An 18199-nucleotide genomic window follows, 5' to 3' on the forward strand; every position below is an offset into this window, starting at 1 on the left:
TCTCTGCTTCCACGGCGATTGGTCAGGTGTGGAATATGTATACTTCTATTGGTCAAAGTTGGACCAATGCAACTATGGGGAAAAAAAAAAAAACATGAACACAAATATACATTTTTTCTGTGCAATAATCTTAACATATTTAACAAAAACATCTGCTACAGTTTATGAAATTAGCATTTTGTTCTTATTTTTTGGGATATTTCTGAGCCATGTATTATATTAACATTAAATGGAATTACATCTGTCATGAAGTGTTTTAATGATTCGCGTCACACAGTGATGGAAAGGTAAAATTAATCTTTAAAATGGATAAAGCTTTGTGTTTCAAGAAAAAGTCAATTGAACTAAATGATAGACCCAGCTGTGTCCATAGAATACTCCATTTGTGTTCAATTCCATTATAAGGAGAGCCCATTCACATAAATCTCCATTCCTTCTCTTCCCCTACACCAGTGGTCTCCAAACTTCGGCCCAAGGGCCGGATGTGGCCGGTTGCATGCCTTTTTCCGGCCCTTGGGGCACTAATCCTCCAACTGATATGAGACACTATTCTGCCACCTGACACCAACGATGGGGCACTATTCCTGCTCCTAATACCAAATGTGGCAATGTTTACTCCAACTGATGCCAGGTGGAGGGGGGAGTATGGTGTGGGGGTTGTTTTTCAGGGGTTGGGCTTGGCCCCTTAGTTCCAGTGAAGGGAACTCTTAGGCCTAGTACACACGAGAGGATTTATCCGCGGAAACGGTCCGGGGGACCGTTTCCGCGGATAAATCCTCTGGCGGATTTTGATCTCATGGTTGTACTAACCATGAGATCAAAATCCCCGCGGAATTCCGTCCGCGGTGACGTGTCGCACCGTCGCCGCGATGATGACGCGGCGACGTGCGTGACGCTGTGATATAAGGACTTCCACGCATGCGTCGAATCATTACGACGCATGCGGGGGATGGATTCGGACGGATTGATCCGGTGAGTCTGTACAGACCAGCGGATCAATCCGTTGGACTGGATTCCAGCGGATCGATTTCTTAGCATGTCAAGAAATTTTGATCCGCTGGAAATCCATCCCCGGGGACAAAAATCTGCGGAAACAGATCCGCTGGATCGTACACACCAGGGGATCTATCCGCTGGAACCGGTCCGCGGATCAATTCCAGCGGATCGATCCTCTCGTGTGTACGGGGCGGTTCTCCACCCTAAAGTGGAGTCCCGCTGATCGGAACCCTCCCCCCCTCCAGTGTCACATTTGACACCTTTCAGGGGGGAGGGGGGTGCAGATACCTGTCTAAAGACAGGTATTTGCACCCACTTCCGGCCACACGCTACGGGCAAAAGACGGGCATTCCGTCACATCCCGTCTTTCGCCCGTTGTGTGCTGGGAACACTCGGCTCCCAGCACACAGCGTGTGAGCCAATCGGCGGGCGCAGCGCGACTCGCGCATGCGCCGTAGGGAACCGGGCAGTGAAGCCGCATCGCTTCACTTCCTGGTTCCCTCAGCGTGGATAGCAGCAGAGTGACAAGCGATCGCTCGTGCTCTGCTGCGATCGGCGCTGGACTCCAGGACAGGTAAGTGTCCTAATATTAAAAGTCAGCAGCTGCAGTATTTGTAGCTGCTGGCTTTTAATATTTTGTTCCCGTGGCACATCCGCTTTAAGGTGTCAGCATATCAAGACATTTTGGAGTTACTTTTTAAACAAAGTTATAAAACACAAAAAACAAAGACAAGCATATATTGTAAAACAGAGATTTGAGGTTCTTTATTTCTAGTTTGGCCATATTAATTCCCCTTGAGTAGGACATACATTACTGGAAATGTTAATGCGACCGCAGTACAAGTCAGTGCAGTGCTGTATATGGAATTCCTGTTAATCTGTGTTCCTAGTCTCTGCTCCGCATCAGCCAATTCTAGAACGACGTTTTGCAGGGGTGCTTCTTGACTTCCATCCCTCGGAATGTTAGCGGCAACTGGCAGCTCCGCAGTCCGCATGGAGACCTTCGAGTTGACGTTTTGCACATCTGTTGCGATTTTGTTAATACTCTTTTCTAGGTTACTGTATTGCTGCTGTAAACTTTCCAAGTGTTTCCCTGTTTCCTTAGTGTAGGTTATGCGTTCTTTAATGTCCTTTAATGCCTGATCTGCTGAACCTGATAAGTTTCCCGGAACTGCAGACCCTCCTCTCTGCGTTTCTTGGCTCGGGGGCAGCACACTTGGTACCATATCTCTTAACAATAAAATGAGCTCACCGAGGTCCCTCTGTTGGCCCTGATGCACCGAGGCGTGCTGGTGTATGGCTTCTTGTAAACTGATTGGTCCTTTCTGAGCTTCTAGAAGCAGAGACTTTAGTTCTTGCAGCCTAACGCGATTGATGTAAGTGGATCCCATCACCCCGATGACCGTCCCTAGAACCGATCCGATGATCGACCAGTTCTTAGTCCGTTCTGCTCTGGTCCTCTCTTTCTCGTGGCTCTCCCTGACAGAGGCGGAAAAAAGGGCAAACTTCTCTCTCTCGCTCTCCTCTGCATGGATGTACGATGCTCTCAGCCTTTTTTCTTCCTTAAAGGGAAAGAATACATTTACATCAGAAAGACAAAGTGATCCTGGTACGATGGCCCTACCCGACACAGATCAGGATCCCAAGCAAGGTCTGCCATTGCCAGACTCCCAGAAGCCGTGCTCATTCCAATGCATGTGTTGTGCTGTGGACTGAAGTTGCATAGTACCACGTCTGGAAGCTGGCCAGTAAGGATGAGCTCCGGCGTGTTCGCATAGAACACGTGCAGAGCCCGCCAGGAAGTGAGCACGGCGCTGTGCTAATCACAGCCAGGGAGACATTGTCCCGATGCTCGGCTGCAGGGATCGTGCAATGTCTCCCTGGCTGTTATTAGCGCAGTGCCAGGCTCACTTCCTGGCAGGCTCTGCACGTGTTCTATAGCGCAAAAAAATAAAAACCGCAGAGGTGATCAAATACCGCCAAAAGAAAGCTCTACTTGTGGGGAAAAAAGGACGTCAATTTTGTTTGGGAGCCACGTCGCAATTGTCAGTTAAAGCGACGCAGTGCCGGAAGCTGAAATGTCACCTGGGCAGGAGGGGGGTATATGTGCCCAGTTAGCAAGTGGTTAAATAACCGATCGTGTCAGAACGCGGTGACGTAAAACACAACGACGTGCTGAAAAAAACGAAGTTCAATGCTTCCAAGCATGCGTCGACTTGATTCTGAGCATGCGTGGATTTTTAACCGATGGTTGTGCCTACTAACGATCGGTTTTGACCTATCGGTTAGGAATCCATCGGTCAATTTTAAAGCAAGTTGGCTTTTTTTTAACCTAAGGTTAAATAACCTATGGGGCCCACACACGATCGGTTTTGACCGCTGAAAAAACGGTCCTTCAGACCGTTGTCCTCTGGTTAACCCATCGTGTGTACGGGGCCTTACTCTTCCCAAAACTGCCTAAAGTTCTACTATTTCTTTTATTGATCCATATTATTACAGAAAGATCAGCATGTGTCCCATCGGAAGCACTCCTTAGTAAATAACAAGTCACAGATCAGAGGTATCATTTGGCATAGAACCGAATCTAAGTAGTTAACATGTGCCTGCAGCTTTTCCCATTAGGGTTTTATTAATAACTTTTCAGCTGGAAATACGGAACACATGTTGGACATGAGGCCATTGATCGGATTAGCTACGGCCTGGATGGAATGAATTTGATTAATAAATGACATATTTGAAGCCGACTCACTGGCTTTTTTTTTTCCCAGTAAGATCTCAGAGAGAAGAGAACATTACAGGAAACATGGGAAGATCTCTATCTCCCCTGATAATCCAAAATCAGTTTTACAAACGGTTCTAATTTTAAACAGACCCCGGCCCCCCCTGCTTTCCTTGTTCTTTAACCAATGGAAAGCAAAATACTTTAATAAATGAAGATTGGTAATAATAACGGATGCGTCAGGGGAATTGGTGGAACACACAGACTGTTACTCTTCAGGGAATATGTCATGCTATTATTTTTCTGTATGGCAAGAGCTCCCCTTACAGATACATGAACAGGGTATCTGTCATATTATTATTTTGTGAACAACTCCCCTTACAGATACAGTGGTACCTTGGATTACGAGCATAATTCTTTCCAGAATAATGCTGGTAATCCAAAGCACTCGTATATCAAAAGAGTTTCCCCATAGAGGTCAATGGAAACTCAGATAATTTGTTCTATTGTATGCAGTACTGCATGTGGCCATAGGTGGGGGGGGGGCGCAGGAGGCACTCGGAAACACTCTGAAAACTAATGCCGCGTACACGCGACCATTTATCATGACGAGAAAAATGGCATTTCTCTTATCGTCCATGGACGGACACAGCTCCTTAAATCTTGACAAGTGGGTTATGTTCCCTGTTTACAGGAAGTCCTCTCCTGTAAACAGGGAACATAACCCACTTGTCAAGATTTAAGGAGTTGTGTCCGTCCATGGACGATAAGAGAAAAGGATTTTACAGCGAGTACAAAAAATCCTATTTTTTTAAATTGGTCATTAAAAACAATCGTGTGTGGGCTCCAGAGCATTTTTCTCAACGAGAAAATGGGCATTAAAAATTTAGAACCTGCTCTATTTTTTCCTCTTCGTTTTTCTCGTCGTGAAAAACGGTTGTGTGTAGTCTTTAACGTGCATGCTCAGAAGCAAGTTGCGAGAAGGGAAATTTGCATAATCAGCCCAAAGGGTGGCGCCATGCGAATGGAACTTCCCCTTTATAGTGCCGTCATACGTGTTGTATGTCACCGCGCTTTGCTCAAGCATTTTTTATCACGATCGTGTGTAGGCAAGGCAGGCTTGAGAGGAATCACGTCAAGAAAAAAACTTCGTTTTTTTCCATGACTTGAAAAACGTTTGTACGTGGCATGAGTGTTTCTGAGTGGCTCCGAGCGTCTCCGGCGCCCCTGCACCTCAGGCGAAATGCGTTACTGCACACCGCAGAGGCTTGAATCCTGCTCGTTTTGCGAGACAGCGCTCGCAAATTGACTCAGGACTTTGTACAAATAATACCCCGTATTGCGAAACATTCGTTAACGGCATTTTTTTCGCAATCCGAGGTATTACTGTGTAAGAAAAGAAGAGGGATAATTCACAAAGTAGTAACGTAGACAAAAACTCACCCAAGCTCTACCGCACAATTGTAAAGTCATGAGCTATTGAGCTTGCAAAGTGCACAGTCTGCTTGCCTTTAGTAAATCAACCCCATAGTCTGATCACTGGGGGAGAGAAGACTGAGGAAAGGTTTCCTTTTGCCTGTAGCAAACCAGTGACATCACCTCCTGCTTTTTTAAATACTTTGTGAATTATAGCAAGAAAGGCCGGCAACACGATTGCTTCTGCTTACAAATCTTTATTGGTGCTACATCTGTAAGGCTAACGCGTTTCGGCTGGAGCATTCCTCATAGCCTACAGGTTTACACTAAAACCAAGCAGCAGCTCAGCTCGGGTGCCCCCACAGAAAGCTACTTGCTGTCGGGGCACTCGGCAGGAGAGAGGGGCCAGGAGAACCAGCGAGGGACCCGAGAAGAGGAGGATCTGGGCTGCTTTGTGGCAAGTATAGCATGTTTGTTATTTTTAACCACTTAAGCCCCGGACCTTTAGGCAGCTAAATGCCCAGGCCAAGTTTTGCGATTCGGCACTGCCTCGATTTAACAGACAATTGCGCGGTCGTGCGACGTGGCTCCCAAACAAAATTGGCGTCCTTTTTTCCCCACAAATAGAGCTTTCTTTTGGTGGTATTTGATCATCTCTGCGTTTTTTATTGTTTGCGCTATAAACAAAAATAATGCAATGTTTTTTACTTTTTGCTATAATAAATATCCCCAAAAACATATAAATATTTTTTTTCCCTCAGTTTAGGACGATACGTATTCTTCGACATATTTTTGTTAAAAAGAAAAAAATCACAATAAGCATTTATCGATTGCTTTGCGCAAAATGTATAGCGTTTACAAAATAGGGGATAGTTTTATTGCATTTTTATTAATTATTATTTTTTTACTACTAATGGCGGCGATCAGCGATTTTTTTTTCGTGACTGCGACATTATGGCGGACACTTCGGACAATTTTGACACATTTTTGTGACCATTGTCATTTTCACAGCAAAAAATGCATTTAAATTGCATTGTTTATAGTGAAAATGACAGTTGCAGTTTGGGAGTTAACCACAGGGGGCGCTGAAGGAGTTATGCTTCACCTAGTGTGTGTTTACAACTGTAGGGGGGGTGTGGCTGTAGGTCTGACGTCATCGATAGTGTCTCCCAATAAAAGAGATGACACGATCGATGCAGCCGCCACAGTGAAGCACGGGGAAGCCGTGTTTACATACGGCTCTCCCCATTCTTCAGCTCCGGGGAGCGATCGCGAGGGGGCGGCTAGAAATGAATAGCCGCGCCCTCGTCCCGGATGGCTCCCCACGGGTTTTCGACCGCCGCATGTACCGAGGGGGGGTTCCCAATCGGACCCCCGACCCGCGGAAAGGCAGGGACGTACATGTACGCCCATATGCCTGTACGTGCCATTCTGTGGACGTACATATACATGCGGCGGTCGTTAAGCGGTTAAACAAAAAATAACTTTAAATATATCACTTTAATTGCTACCCATCCGCCGTACAGACATATACATCCTTGGATGGGAGCAGTGATATATCCATCTTTGTTGCAGTGATCATCAAGATATACATTTCTTTGTGTCGGCGATCCTCTACAAAGTAAAAGTGATTGGAGCGGTTATATGCAGACACTCGATCACTTTTACATGCCGCCACTGCCTTTACCAGAGTCTCCTGAGTGATCGGGGAGCCCAGTAAGGATGCGACCACCTTTGTCGCATTCACAGAAAAGAGTGGTCAGGAACGGAAGTTCCCACCCCTCTTCTGTGATGTCAGAAACCAGAAGCGATGAGGATTTAATCACTTCTGCTTTTGACTCTTTGTTTACTGGTCTGTTACTGACCAGTTAATCAGCCGATCAGACCGATCTTTCTTTGTTCGATCGGCTCATTTGGAGGCCAGGGGAGAGATCTGAAGTCTAATAGAACCCAGATCTCTATATAAAAAGAGAGGACCTGTCACTGCCCATGCTATTACAAGGGATGTTATTCATCCGTTGTGATAGCAATAAAGTCAATAAAAAAAAAAAAAAAAAAAAAAAGGTAGTGTGTTAAAAAATGTTTAAAAAAATAAAATAAATAAAAAATAAAAGTAAAGTGCCCCTGTATGCATATGTAAATGGTGATTGCACGTGAATGTCAGAGTGACAGCAATTTAAAGGGGTTGTAAAGGTACAATTTTTTTTCCTAAATATCTTCCTTTACCTTAGTGCAGTCCTCCTTCACTTACCTCATCCTTCCATTTTGCTTTTAAATGTCCTTATTTCTTCTGAGAAATCCTCACTTCCTGTTCTTCTGTCTAACTCCACACAGTAATGTGAGGCTTTCTCCCTGGTGTGGAGGGACATGTTCGCCCCCTCCCTTGGACTACAGGAGAGTCAGGACGCTCTACGTTGCAGATAGAGAAAGGAGCTGTGTGTTAGTTGGCGACCCGACTCTCCTGTAGTCCAAGGGAGGGGGCGAGCACCACACTCCACACCAGGGAGAAAGCCTTGCATTACTGTGTGTAGTTACAGACAGAAGAACAGGAAGGATTTCTCAGAAGAAATAAGGACATTTAAAAGCAAAACGGAAGGATGAGGTAAGTGAAGGAGGACTGTACTAAGGTAAAGGAAGCTATTTAGGAAGAAAAATAAAATTGTTTTTTTACAACCCCTTTAAGACACAGTTTGCCTTTAATGCCGGGGTTCATGGAGGACACAAGTAGCAGACTAGTGGAATTCTGTACCTGCAGTAGTTTATGCTCCAGAGTGGCCAACTCCAAGTACTGCACATCGTCCCGAGACACGCGGTCCAATCGATCCCGAATTTCTTTCAGCTTTACCTGCTGGGTCTCGGCGTTCTCACGGGCCTCTCGCACTATCCCACGGGCCACCATGAAGTCTTTCTCTGCCTGAGGATGGAATATTTGACATAGGATGTTATTCTTCATTACACTGTAGTCCTGGAATACTCAATAAAAAGGTTTACTTTCGATAAATCACAGATTGTATTGTACCTTTGTAGTGATTTTTTTGTTGCTCACAGTAAAACTGCCCATACACTAGTAGAATATTCTTCAAACTTTTTCATCTTAAAGGGGTTGTAAAGACAAAAATATTTTCCTCTTAAATTAAAGTCTGACAGTAGCTGATAAAGTAAAAAGTAATGTTTTGCATTATAACTAGTTTGATACCTGTTGAAATCGAGCTGTTTTATTCACCTCCATCACTCCTGAATCATTATTCTCACTGACTTCCTGGTTTGCGGTGCGCATTCATTCTTGCTACATCAAGGCCTAATGGGAACTACAGTTCCCATTAGGCTTAGCCTCCATGCCTGTTGAGGGATAAGAGAGCATCTTCACGCAGGGCTGTAGTCAGAGGGAGGGGGTGAGCACATTCTGCTTTCCACCATGCAAAACGGCTCAGATGCTGGTGGAAAGCAAGAAGAGGAGTGACAGGAAATGGCATTTTCAAACCTGGATTACTGTATTTTGGAGGTCAAAAGGAAAAACGAGGTAAGTGATATTTAAATTCTCTTGCTTACAGCAATCAATTGATCTAATACAAAACAAACCTTTAGTGTTCCTTTAAGAACATTTGCTTCATTTTCTAATAGTGAGTTCAGATCGATGTTCGTTTCCAACCATAATGATAAGAAAATTAGAGTAGAGTAGAATGTGGCTTCCACTAGGGAAAGTCCATTCAATCCAAAATCAAATGTTAAAAGCTAACAACATTTTGAAGTACTTTTCAATGACATTCGTCAACTCATTGAATACTAATATGAACTTTTAGGCAAACATTTGTTCAAAAATCTACTAGTGTGTGGCCAGCATAAAGACCAGCTCCTATGTAAAGATTAAGTCACCACCTACAAAAACTGTAGCTGCTCACTTTTAATAAAACAGCCACTCACTTGTCCCACGAACCAGTCGTTTCCGACATCTCATCTTCTGTCTTCAGCGCCGGCATCTTAAAAGGGAGTTGTAAAGTGAGAAGGTTTTTTAACTTAATGCATTCTATGCATTAGGATAAAAAGCCTTCTGTGTGCAGCAGCCACCCTAATATTTACCTGAGCCCCCTCTCTATCCAGCGATGTCCACAAGTCTCTCGGCCGTCTGGGACTCTCCTCCTGATTGGCAAACGAAGCCCGCGATGTCCTCGCTGGTGGCTGCATCCACCCCTCTTCCTTCTGGGGCTGCGGACTCCGGCTCTGTGACTGAGTCGAGTAACGTCATTCCGCGCTGGCATGCGGGAGCAGTCAGTCACGGCAGTTGCGAGTGAAGAAACGGCATGGAGGGCTGCTGAGAGGATGGAGCAGAGAACTAAACTGCTGTATCACTGCTGGAAGGAGGAGGGGCAGGAGGAGCTGAGCTTCTGCCTTACTACTGGGATAGGAGGGGCAGGAGGAGCTGAGCTGCTGTAACACTGCTGGGAGAGGGAGGGCAGGAGGAGCTGAGCTGCTGTATCACTGCTGGGAGAGGGAGGGCAGGAGGAGCTGAGCTGCTGTATCACTGCTGGGAGAGGGAGGGCAGGAGGAGCTGAGCTGCTGTATCACTGCTGGGAGAGGGAGGGCAGGAGGAGCTGAGCTGCTGTAACACTGCTGGGAGAGGGAGGGCAGGAGGAGCTGAGCTGCTGTAACACTGCTGGGAGAGGGAGGGCAGGAGGAGCTGAGCTGCTGTAACACTGCTGGGAGAGGGAGGGCAGGAGGAGCTGAGCTGCTGTATCACTGCTGGGAGAGGGAGGGCAGGAGGAGCTGAGCTGCTGTATCACTGCTGGGAGAGGGAGGGCAGGAGGAGCTGAGCTGCTGTAACACTGCTGGGAGAGGGAGGGCAGGAGGAGCTGAGCTGCTGTAACACTGCTGGGAGAGGGAGGGCAGGAGGAGCTGAGCTGCTGTAACACTGCTGGGAGAGGGAGGGCAGGAGGAGCTGAGCTGCTGTAACACTGCTGGGAGAGGGAGGGCAGGAGGAGCTGAGCTGCTGTAACACTGCTGGGAGAGGGAGGGCAGGAGGAGCTGAGCTGCTGTAACACTGCTGGGAGAGGGAGGGCAGGAGGAGCTGAGCTGCTGTATCACTGCTGGGAGAGGGAGGGCAGGAGGAGCTGAGCTGCTGTATCACTGCTGGGAGAGGGAGGGCAGGAGGAGCTGAGCTGCTGTATCACTGCCGGGAGAGGGAGGGCAGGAGGAGCTGAGCTGCTGTATCACTGCTGGGAGAGGGAGGGCAGGAGGAGCTGAGCTGCTGTATCACTGCTGGGAGAGGGAGAGTAGGAGGAGCTGAGCTGCTGTAACACTGCTGGGAGAGCAGGAGGAGCTGAGCTGTTTTATCCCTGCTGGGAGAGGGAGGGCAGGAGGAGCTGAGCTGCTGTATCACTGCTGGGAGAGGGAGGGCAGGAGGAGCTGAGCTGCTGTAACACTGCTGGGAGAGGGAGGGCAGGAGCTGAGCTGCTGTATCACTGCTGGGAGAGGGAGGGCAGGAGGAGCTGAGCTGCTGTATCACTGCTGGGAGAGGGAGGGCAGGAGGAGCTGAGCTGCTGTATCACTGCTGGGAGAGGGAGGGCAGGAGGAGCTGAGCTGCTGTATCACTGCTGGGAGAGGGAGAGCAGGAGGAGCTGAGCTGCTGTATCACTGCTGGGAGAGGGAGAGTAGGAGGAGCTGAGCTGCTGTAACACTGCTGGGAGAGCAGGAGGAGCTGAGCTGTTTTATCCCTGCTGGGAGAGGGAGGGCAGGAGGAGCTGAGCTGCTGTATCACTGCTGGGAGAGGGAGGGCAGGAGGAGCTGAGCTGCTGTAACACTGCTGGGAGAGGGAGGGCAGGAGCTGAGCTGCTGTATCACTGCTGGGAGAGGGAGGGCAGGAGGAGCTGAGCTGCTGTAACACTGCTGGGAGAGGGAGGGCAGGAGGAGCTGAGCTGCTGTAACACTGCTGGGAGAGGGAGGGCAGGAGGAGCTGAGCTGTTTTATCCCTGCTGGGAGAGGTGGATCAGGAGCTGAGCTGCTGTGTCACTGCTGGGAGAGAGGGGGCAGCAGGAGGAGCTGAGCTTCTGTATCACTAGTGGGAGAGGAGGGGCAGGAGGAATTGAGCGGCTGTAACACTGCTGGGAGAGGGAGGGCAGGAGGAGCTCAGCTGTTTTATCACTGCCAGTAGAGGGCGAGCAGGAGAACTTGAGCTGCTGTATTACTGCTGGGAGAGGGAGGGCAGGAGAAGCTGAGCTGCTGTATTACTTCTGGTGATCGTCGTGGTGATCTACGACGATGTTTGACCCCTCCTCCTTCCAGAAGGCTTCACTGCCGTTTCCCTTACCTAAGATGCCGGCGCCTGCACCCAAAGCAGAATGAAGAATTGGCTCGGGTGTTGACATCGCTGGATCCCTGGATAGGTAAGTGCCCTTTTTTTAAGTCAGCCACTACAAATACTGTAGCGGCTGACTTAAAAAAAATTGGGGGGGGGGGGGGGGAGGGGGGACTGGGGCTTTAATTTCCATCAGTGTACGTCCGGCTTTACACAGGGTTTGGACCACCCAGCTCTGACACGGTAATGGTACAGCAGAGGGGGAGTATATATGGGTGGTGGTGACTGTTTTTTGGGGGAGATTTCCCTTAACTGGAGAGTGCAAAATCTAGTGCAACTACATAGAAACCAATCAGCTTCCAGGTTTAAGCCCAGGTTCACACTGGGCTGCGGGAATAAAGCCGTGCGAGTTCAGCTGAACTCCCACGATTTCACTCCCGCTTGTCAGTCCCGATTTCGGCCGCGATTACAGAGACATCTGTGCAGTTTTCTGCATAGAAGTCAATGTAAATCGCAGGCCGAAATCGCAAAAAGTAGCACAGAAACTACTTTTTGAAATCGGTGCAGTGCTGCAGCATCGCTCCGATTAGGACGGTGTCATTGCCGGCAATTTCTGCTGATTCGACATGGCAAAACGCAGCAGTGTGAACCAGGGCTAATTGTCAAAGTTTATTTTGAACAAGCTGAAGTCAGATACTGATCGGTTACTATGCACAGCTGCACCAGATTCTAAGTGCTCCAGTTTTAGTAAATCTCCCCCTCTGTCACATTGCCTTGAATAAGAAAAGCGACAGAGTCTCTCGAGGAGCGACATACTGAAAACAGTGACCTGACACTTCTTTTCAAAGGAAATACCAGATTCCCTTTAAGACTGAGTTAATTGCGAATCCAAGAAATGATTTCACCTCTGCCACGTTTCCCTGAGCTTCTCGAACTTCTACAATGCCGACAAACTCTTCATATCGGTCCCACCAGTTCTTGGCTGTGGTGGACACGGCCTGCGCTGTGTTTCTGCCCACTGTCTTCCCCACATCCTTCCATCGCTGCAAGGGGTGCACACCGGGATCCTCCGCAGGGGGTCTGGTGTCAGGAAGTTTAGAAGCAGGAGAACAAAGAGTCCTAATACAGAGATGGGCGACTCGACTTCTAAGAAGAGGGGATTGCAGAGAAGGTCTCAAAGAGCCAATGACACAGATCTGCTTCATCCCGAGATGCTATTGAATTACACAACACCTGCAAGTAAAACAAATAAAAGTTATTTTTCTCTTTAAAAATTATATATATATATATATATATATATAAGGGCTCGCCAAATCCTGGTCGCCAGGTCGCCATGGCGACTAGAAATAGGGTCCTGGCGACTTGGCTTGGAAGGGGGGACAATCTGGCGCCATCTGGTGGTGAGCCGTTGGTATTACCACCAGATGTGTAAGCTGGCGCCATCTGGTGGTGGCCGTTGGTATTACAAGTTAAGCATTACAAGTTAAAGCGGAGGTTCACCCTTTAAAACATTTTTTGACACTACACAAAGTCGCGCCAATCGTACCGACACAAGTCCGGTGTTTTTTTTTTTTGTCAGCACATACCTGTTAATCCCGATTTTCACCTCACGGCGATCCCGCAGGAGTGGGCGTTCCCAAGCACTGCTTGTGATTGACAGGCTTCCGAACGGCGCATACTGCGCGTCACAGGTTGCCGACAGAACCCGAACGTCGGTGCGCAGGCGCCGTATAGAGCCGCACCGACGTTCGGGTTTTTCCGGCAACCTGTGACGCGCAGTATGCGCCGTTCGGAAGCCTGTCAATCACAGGCAGTGCTTGGAAACGCCCACTCCCGCGGGATCGGCGTGAGGTGAAAATCGGGATTAACAGGTATGTGCTGACAAAAAAAAAAAACACCGGACTTGTGTCGGTAGGATGGCGCGACTTTGTGTAGTGTCAAAAAATGTTTTAAAGGGTGAACCTCCGCTTTAAACAGCAATTCTAATGTAATTTTTCACTATTTTCACTGTCATCTTCTTCCCTCCAATTAGAACCCCCAAACATTATATATATTTTTTATCCGAACACCCTAGAGAATAAAATGGCGATCGTTGCAATACTTTCTGTCACGCCGTATTTGCGCAGCGGTCTTACAAGCGCACTTTTTTGGAAAAAAAATTACACTTTTTTTAATTAAAAAATAAGACAACAGTAAAGTTATCCCCATTTTTAATATTATGAAAGATAATGTTACGCCGAGTAAATTGATACCCAACATGTCACGCTTCAAAATTACGTCCGCTCGTGGAATGGCGACAAACTTTTACCCTTTAAAATCTCCATAGGCGTTGTTTAAAAAATTCTACAGGTTGCATGTTTTGAGTTACAGAGGAGGTCTAGGGATAGAATTATTGCTCTCGCTCTACCAATCGCGGTGATACCTCACATGTGTGGTTTGAACACCGTTTACATATGCGGTCGCTGCTCACGTATGTGTTCGCTTCTGCGTGCAAGCTCGTCAGGACAGGGCGCGTTTTCTGGCTCCTAACTTTTTTAGCTGGCTCCTAGATTCCAAGCAAATTTGTCAACCCCTGAGATTATATTATATATATATATATATATATATATATATATATATATATATATATATATATATATACATACACATATACATATACACATATACATATACACACACATACACACACACCTTGGATTACGAGGATAATCCATTTTTTTTTAGGGGTCTGGAGGTTCCCAGGGGCCCCAGATGGCAACCCCCCTTTTTTTAATTTATTTTTTATAAAAAAATATATATTTTTAAATATATTTTTATTTTATTTTTTATTAAAGGGCCATATTTTTTTTTTTAGGGGTCCGGAGGTCCCCAGGGCCCCGGAGATCCCCAGGGCCCTGGATGACAACCCCCCCTTTTTTATAAAAAAAAAAAAAAAATTATATATTTTTATATATATATATATATATATATATTATATATATTATTATTATTATTATAGGGCCCAGAGGGCAACCCCCCTTTTTTAAAATTGTTTATATATATATATATATATATATATATATATATATATAATTAAAGGGCTCAGAGGTCCCCAGGGCCCCATGTGGCAAACCCCCTTTTTTTTAAAAAAAAATTATTAAAGGGCCCAGAGGTCCCAGGGCCCTGGATGGCACCCCCCCCTTTTTTTTTTATAAATGTTTATTTAAATTTTTTTTATATTTATTTCGTTTTTATTAAAGGGCCCAGAGGTTTCTTTTTTTTTATTAAAGGGCCCAAAGGTCCCGGATGGCAACCCCCCTTTTTTGTAATTTCCTTTTTTATTTTTTTTAAATGTGTGTATATATATATACAGGGGTTGACAAATTTGCTTGAAATGTAACTCAAAACATGCAACCTGTAGAGTTTTTTAAACGTCGCCTATGGAGATTTTAACCACTTACCCCCCGGAACATATTGCTGCCTAAAGACCAGAGTACTTTTTGCGATTCGGGACTGCGTCGCTTTAACAGACAATTGCCCGGTCGTGCGACGTGGCTCCCAAACAAAATTGGCGTCCTTTTTTTCCCACAAATAGAGCTTTCTTTTGGTGGTATTTGATCACCTCTGCGTTTTTTATTTTTTGCGCTATAAACAAAAATAGAGCGACAATTTTGAAAAAAATGAATATTTTTTACTTTTTGCTGTAATAAAAAGGGTAAAATTTTGACCCCATTCCACGAGCGGACGTAATTTTGAAGCGTGACATGTTGGGTATCAATTTACTCGGCGTAACATTATCTTTCATAATATTAAAAAAAATGGGGATATCTTTACTGTTGTCTTATTTTTTAATTAAAAAAAGTGTAATTTTTTCCCCAAAAAAGTGCACTTGTAAGACCGCTGCGCAAATACGGCGTGACATAAAGTATTGCAACGCTCGCCATTTTATTCTCTAGGGTGTTAGGATAAAAAATATATATAATGTTTGGGGGTTCTAATTAGAGGGAAGAAGATGGCAGTGAAAATAGTGCAAAATGACATTAGAATTGCTGTTTAACTTGTAATACCAACGGCCACCACCAGATGGAGCCCCCCCTTCCAAGCCAAGTCGCCAGGACCCCATTTCTAGTCGCCATGGCGACCTGGCGCCCGGGATTTGTCGAGCCCTGTATATATATATATATATATATATATATATATATATATATATATATATATATATATATATATATATATATTTTTTTTTTTTTTATTAAAGGGCCCGAGGTCACCAGGGCCCCAGATGGCAACCCTGCCTTTTTAAAAATAAATACATTTAAATATATATTTTTAATATATATATATATTTTTCTTTTTATTAAAGGGCCCAGCCAGAGGTCCCCAGGGCCCCCGGATGGCTACCCCCCTTTTTTATATATATTTTTCTTTATTTCTTATTTTTTTTGTAAAGGCGCCCCCGCTTCTCAATTCGTGGTAGCCTCCCTGCTTCTCAATTTCAGGCGGAAGCACCCCCCCCCCCCCCGGTTCTCCTCTCCAGGGGGCCCATGCCTGAAGCTGTGTAAGGGGCCCCATAATTCCTGATGGCGGCCCTGTTCAGGAGGGTTTGTCCTCCTAACCTGCTCAAGCTCATCGCTACTCGCCACCTGTCAAAACACCCCCACTAAGCGCCCGTTCCCACCGGTGCAATTTGTCGTGCAATTTGACAGTTCCAAGTTGCATGACAAGTCGCATGACTCATAAAGAGTGCAAGCTAAGGACATTATAAAAATGTCACAGAACATATAAATAATCACAATAATAGGAAATGCTGGAAAATAGTAATTACCCCTTTAGAGTTTATAGAAGCATAACAAGCTGTCAGTGTTTCCTGTACATGACATCACACATTGCTCTGTTACCTGACTTCATCAGAGATCGGCCCTGGGTCATTTCTCTGTCCTACGAGCCCTGCAATGGTCCACAGTCCGCTTCATCCGAATGACAGAAGGGTTACACTGCACTCTATGCACTTCCTACAATTACTGGGTGTACCAAGATGGCGGCACAAGCACTTCCTGTACTCATTACGTCACTTCCGTGACACATTGTGATGGGTTCACTGAAGGGTAGGTGTGGAACGCATCGCACTTGCGGTTGGAACGCATTGCGCATGCGCAGTTGTCCGCCACGTGACTTCAGCAGCATTCTACGATAGGCAGCAGAATGTGACAATACAGCTTGTCATATTCGGCTCCCCGTCACAGATTGCTCAGGAAGTGACGTTTCATCGCCGCCATCTTGCTACACCCCACACCATTGCACAGTAATGCCAGAGTGAGAAGGGGGCAGGCGGACATCTTGTTACACCCACCGGAGTTTTAGATGTCACAGTTATTTTCAACTCAAAATTGAGCTTTTCACATTTAATATGTAAACCGTCCGTCGGATTTAAAAATACTGTATATAATACTGCATATAAGCTCCGTTTTGTGTTGAAAATAACTGTGAAATCTAAAACTCCGGTGGGTGTAACAAGATGTCCGCCTGCCCCCCTTCTCACTCTATCATTACTGTGCAGGAATGTGGGGTGTAGCAAGATGGCGGCGATGCCATGTCACTTCCTGAGCGGTCTGTGATTGGGAGCCGAATGTGAAGAGACACAGGCAGTGCAGTGGACACCTATTTCCGGTGCAGAGAGGGATACTTGTGTCCTGAGATCGCAGCAAAGATGTCGGGAAGAGACGGTATGTGATTTGAATAGGGGGTGGCGGGATCCGATGCCATCCTGTGTGTGAGGGGTGATATGGAGGGTGGGGGGAGGTGTACCCGGGATGTATGGAGAGGGGAGATGATGAATGGAAGATCAGGGTGATAGTCGCACACACCTCCAATGCAGTGGCGGCTGGTGCTCCAAATTTTTTTGGGGGGCGCAAACAAACAAAACAAAAAAAAACAATTGCAGCCTCACAGTGCCCATCATACACAGCTACTGTGCCCATCAATAACAGTCACAGTGCCCATCATACACAGCTACTGTGCCCATCAATAACGGTCACAGTGCCCATCATACACAGCTACTGTGCCCATCAATAACAGTCACAGTGCCCATCATACACAGCTACTGTGCCCATCAATAACAGTCACTGTGCCCATCATACACAGCTACTGTGCCCATCAATAACAGTCACAGTGCCCATCATACACAGCTACTGTGCCCATCAATAACGGTCACAGTGCCCATCATACACAGCTACTGTGCCCATCAATAACAGTCACAGTGCCCATCAATAACAGTCACAGTGCCCATCATACACAGCTACTGTGCCCATCAATAACAGTCACAGTGCCCATCATACACAGCTACTGTGCCCATCAATAACAGTCACAGTGCCCATCATACACAGCTACTGTGCCCATCAATAACAGTCACAGTTCCCATCATACACAGCTACTGTGCCCATCAATAACAGTCACAGTGCCCATCATACACAGCTACTGTGCCCATCAATAACAGTCACAGTGCCCATCATACACAGCTACTGTGCCCATCAATAAGTCACTGTGCCCATCATACACAGCTACTGTGCCCATCAATAACAGTCACAGTGCCCATCATACACAGCTACTGTGCCCATCAATAACAGTCACAGTGCCCATCATACACAGCTACTGTGCCCATCAATAACAGTCACAGTGCCCATCATACACAGCTACTGTGCCCATCAATAACAGTCACAGTTCCCATCATACACAGCTACTGTGCCCATCAATAACAGTCACAGTGCCCATCATACACAGCTACTGTGCCCATCAATAACAGT

The 18199-nt window shown here is 46.3% G+C and overlaps 1 protein-coding gene across 2 annotated transcripts; it reads right to left on the reverse strand.

Annotated features, from left to right (window-relative positions):
• Window positions 1–1734: 1734 nt before the first annotated feature.
• CCDC51 (coiled-coil domain containing 51) lies at window positions 1735–16459 on the reverse strand. 2 transcript variants are annotated; one of them, XM_040359055.1, is made up of 4 exons: window positions 16298–16459; window positions 12326–12653; window positions 7881–8045; window positions 1735–2558 (listed from the first exon to the last, which is right to left on the reverse strand). In XM_040359055.1, exons 2-4 carry the CDS (start codon window positions 12623–12625, stop codon window positions 1782–1784), a joined length of 1242 nt encoding a protein of 413 aa, XP_040214989.1. In that variant the 5' UTR covers window positions 12626–12653; window positions 16298–16459; the 3' UTR covers window positions 1735–1781. The 2 variants fall into 2 exon arrangements, with proteins under 2 accessions (XP_040214989.1, XP_040214990.1); XM_040359056.1 differs by having other exon boundaries at window positions 16225–16300.
• Between the last annotated feature and the right edge of the window lie 1740 nt (window positions 16460–18199).

Source organism: Rana temporaria, chromosome 7 (genome assembly GCF_905171775.1).
Source record: "Rana temporaria chromosome 7, aRanTem1.1, whole genome shotgun sequence".
Taxonomy (NCBI): domain Eukaryota; kingdom Metazoa; phylum Chordata; class Amphibia; order Anura; family Ranidae; genus Rana; species Rana temporaria.

Bases quoted from the DNA above. Each gene is read 5' to 3' on its own strand.
- CCDC51 (XM_040359055.1), bottom strand. From the start codon at position 12,625: ATGAAGCAGATCTGTGTCATTGGCTCTTTGAGACCTTCTCTGCAATCC. The intron at 8,046-12,325 runs GTGAAATCATTT...TTCCATCCTCAG, and splicing joins CTCAGGGAAACGTGGCAGAG to GCAGAGAAAGACTTCATGGT. The intron at 2,559-7,880 runs GTACAGAATTCC...TTTCCCTTTAAG, and splicing joins TGGAGCATAAACTACTGCAG to GAAGAAAAAAGGCTGAGAGC.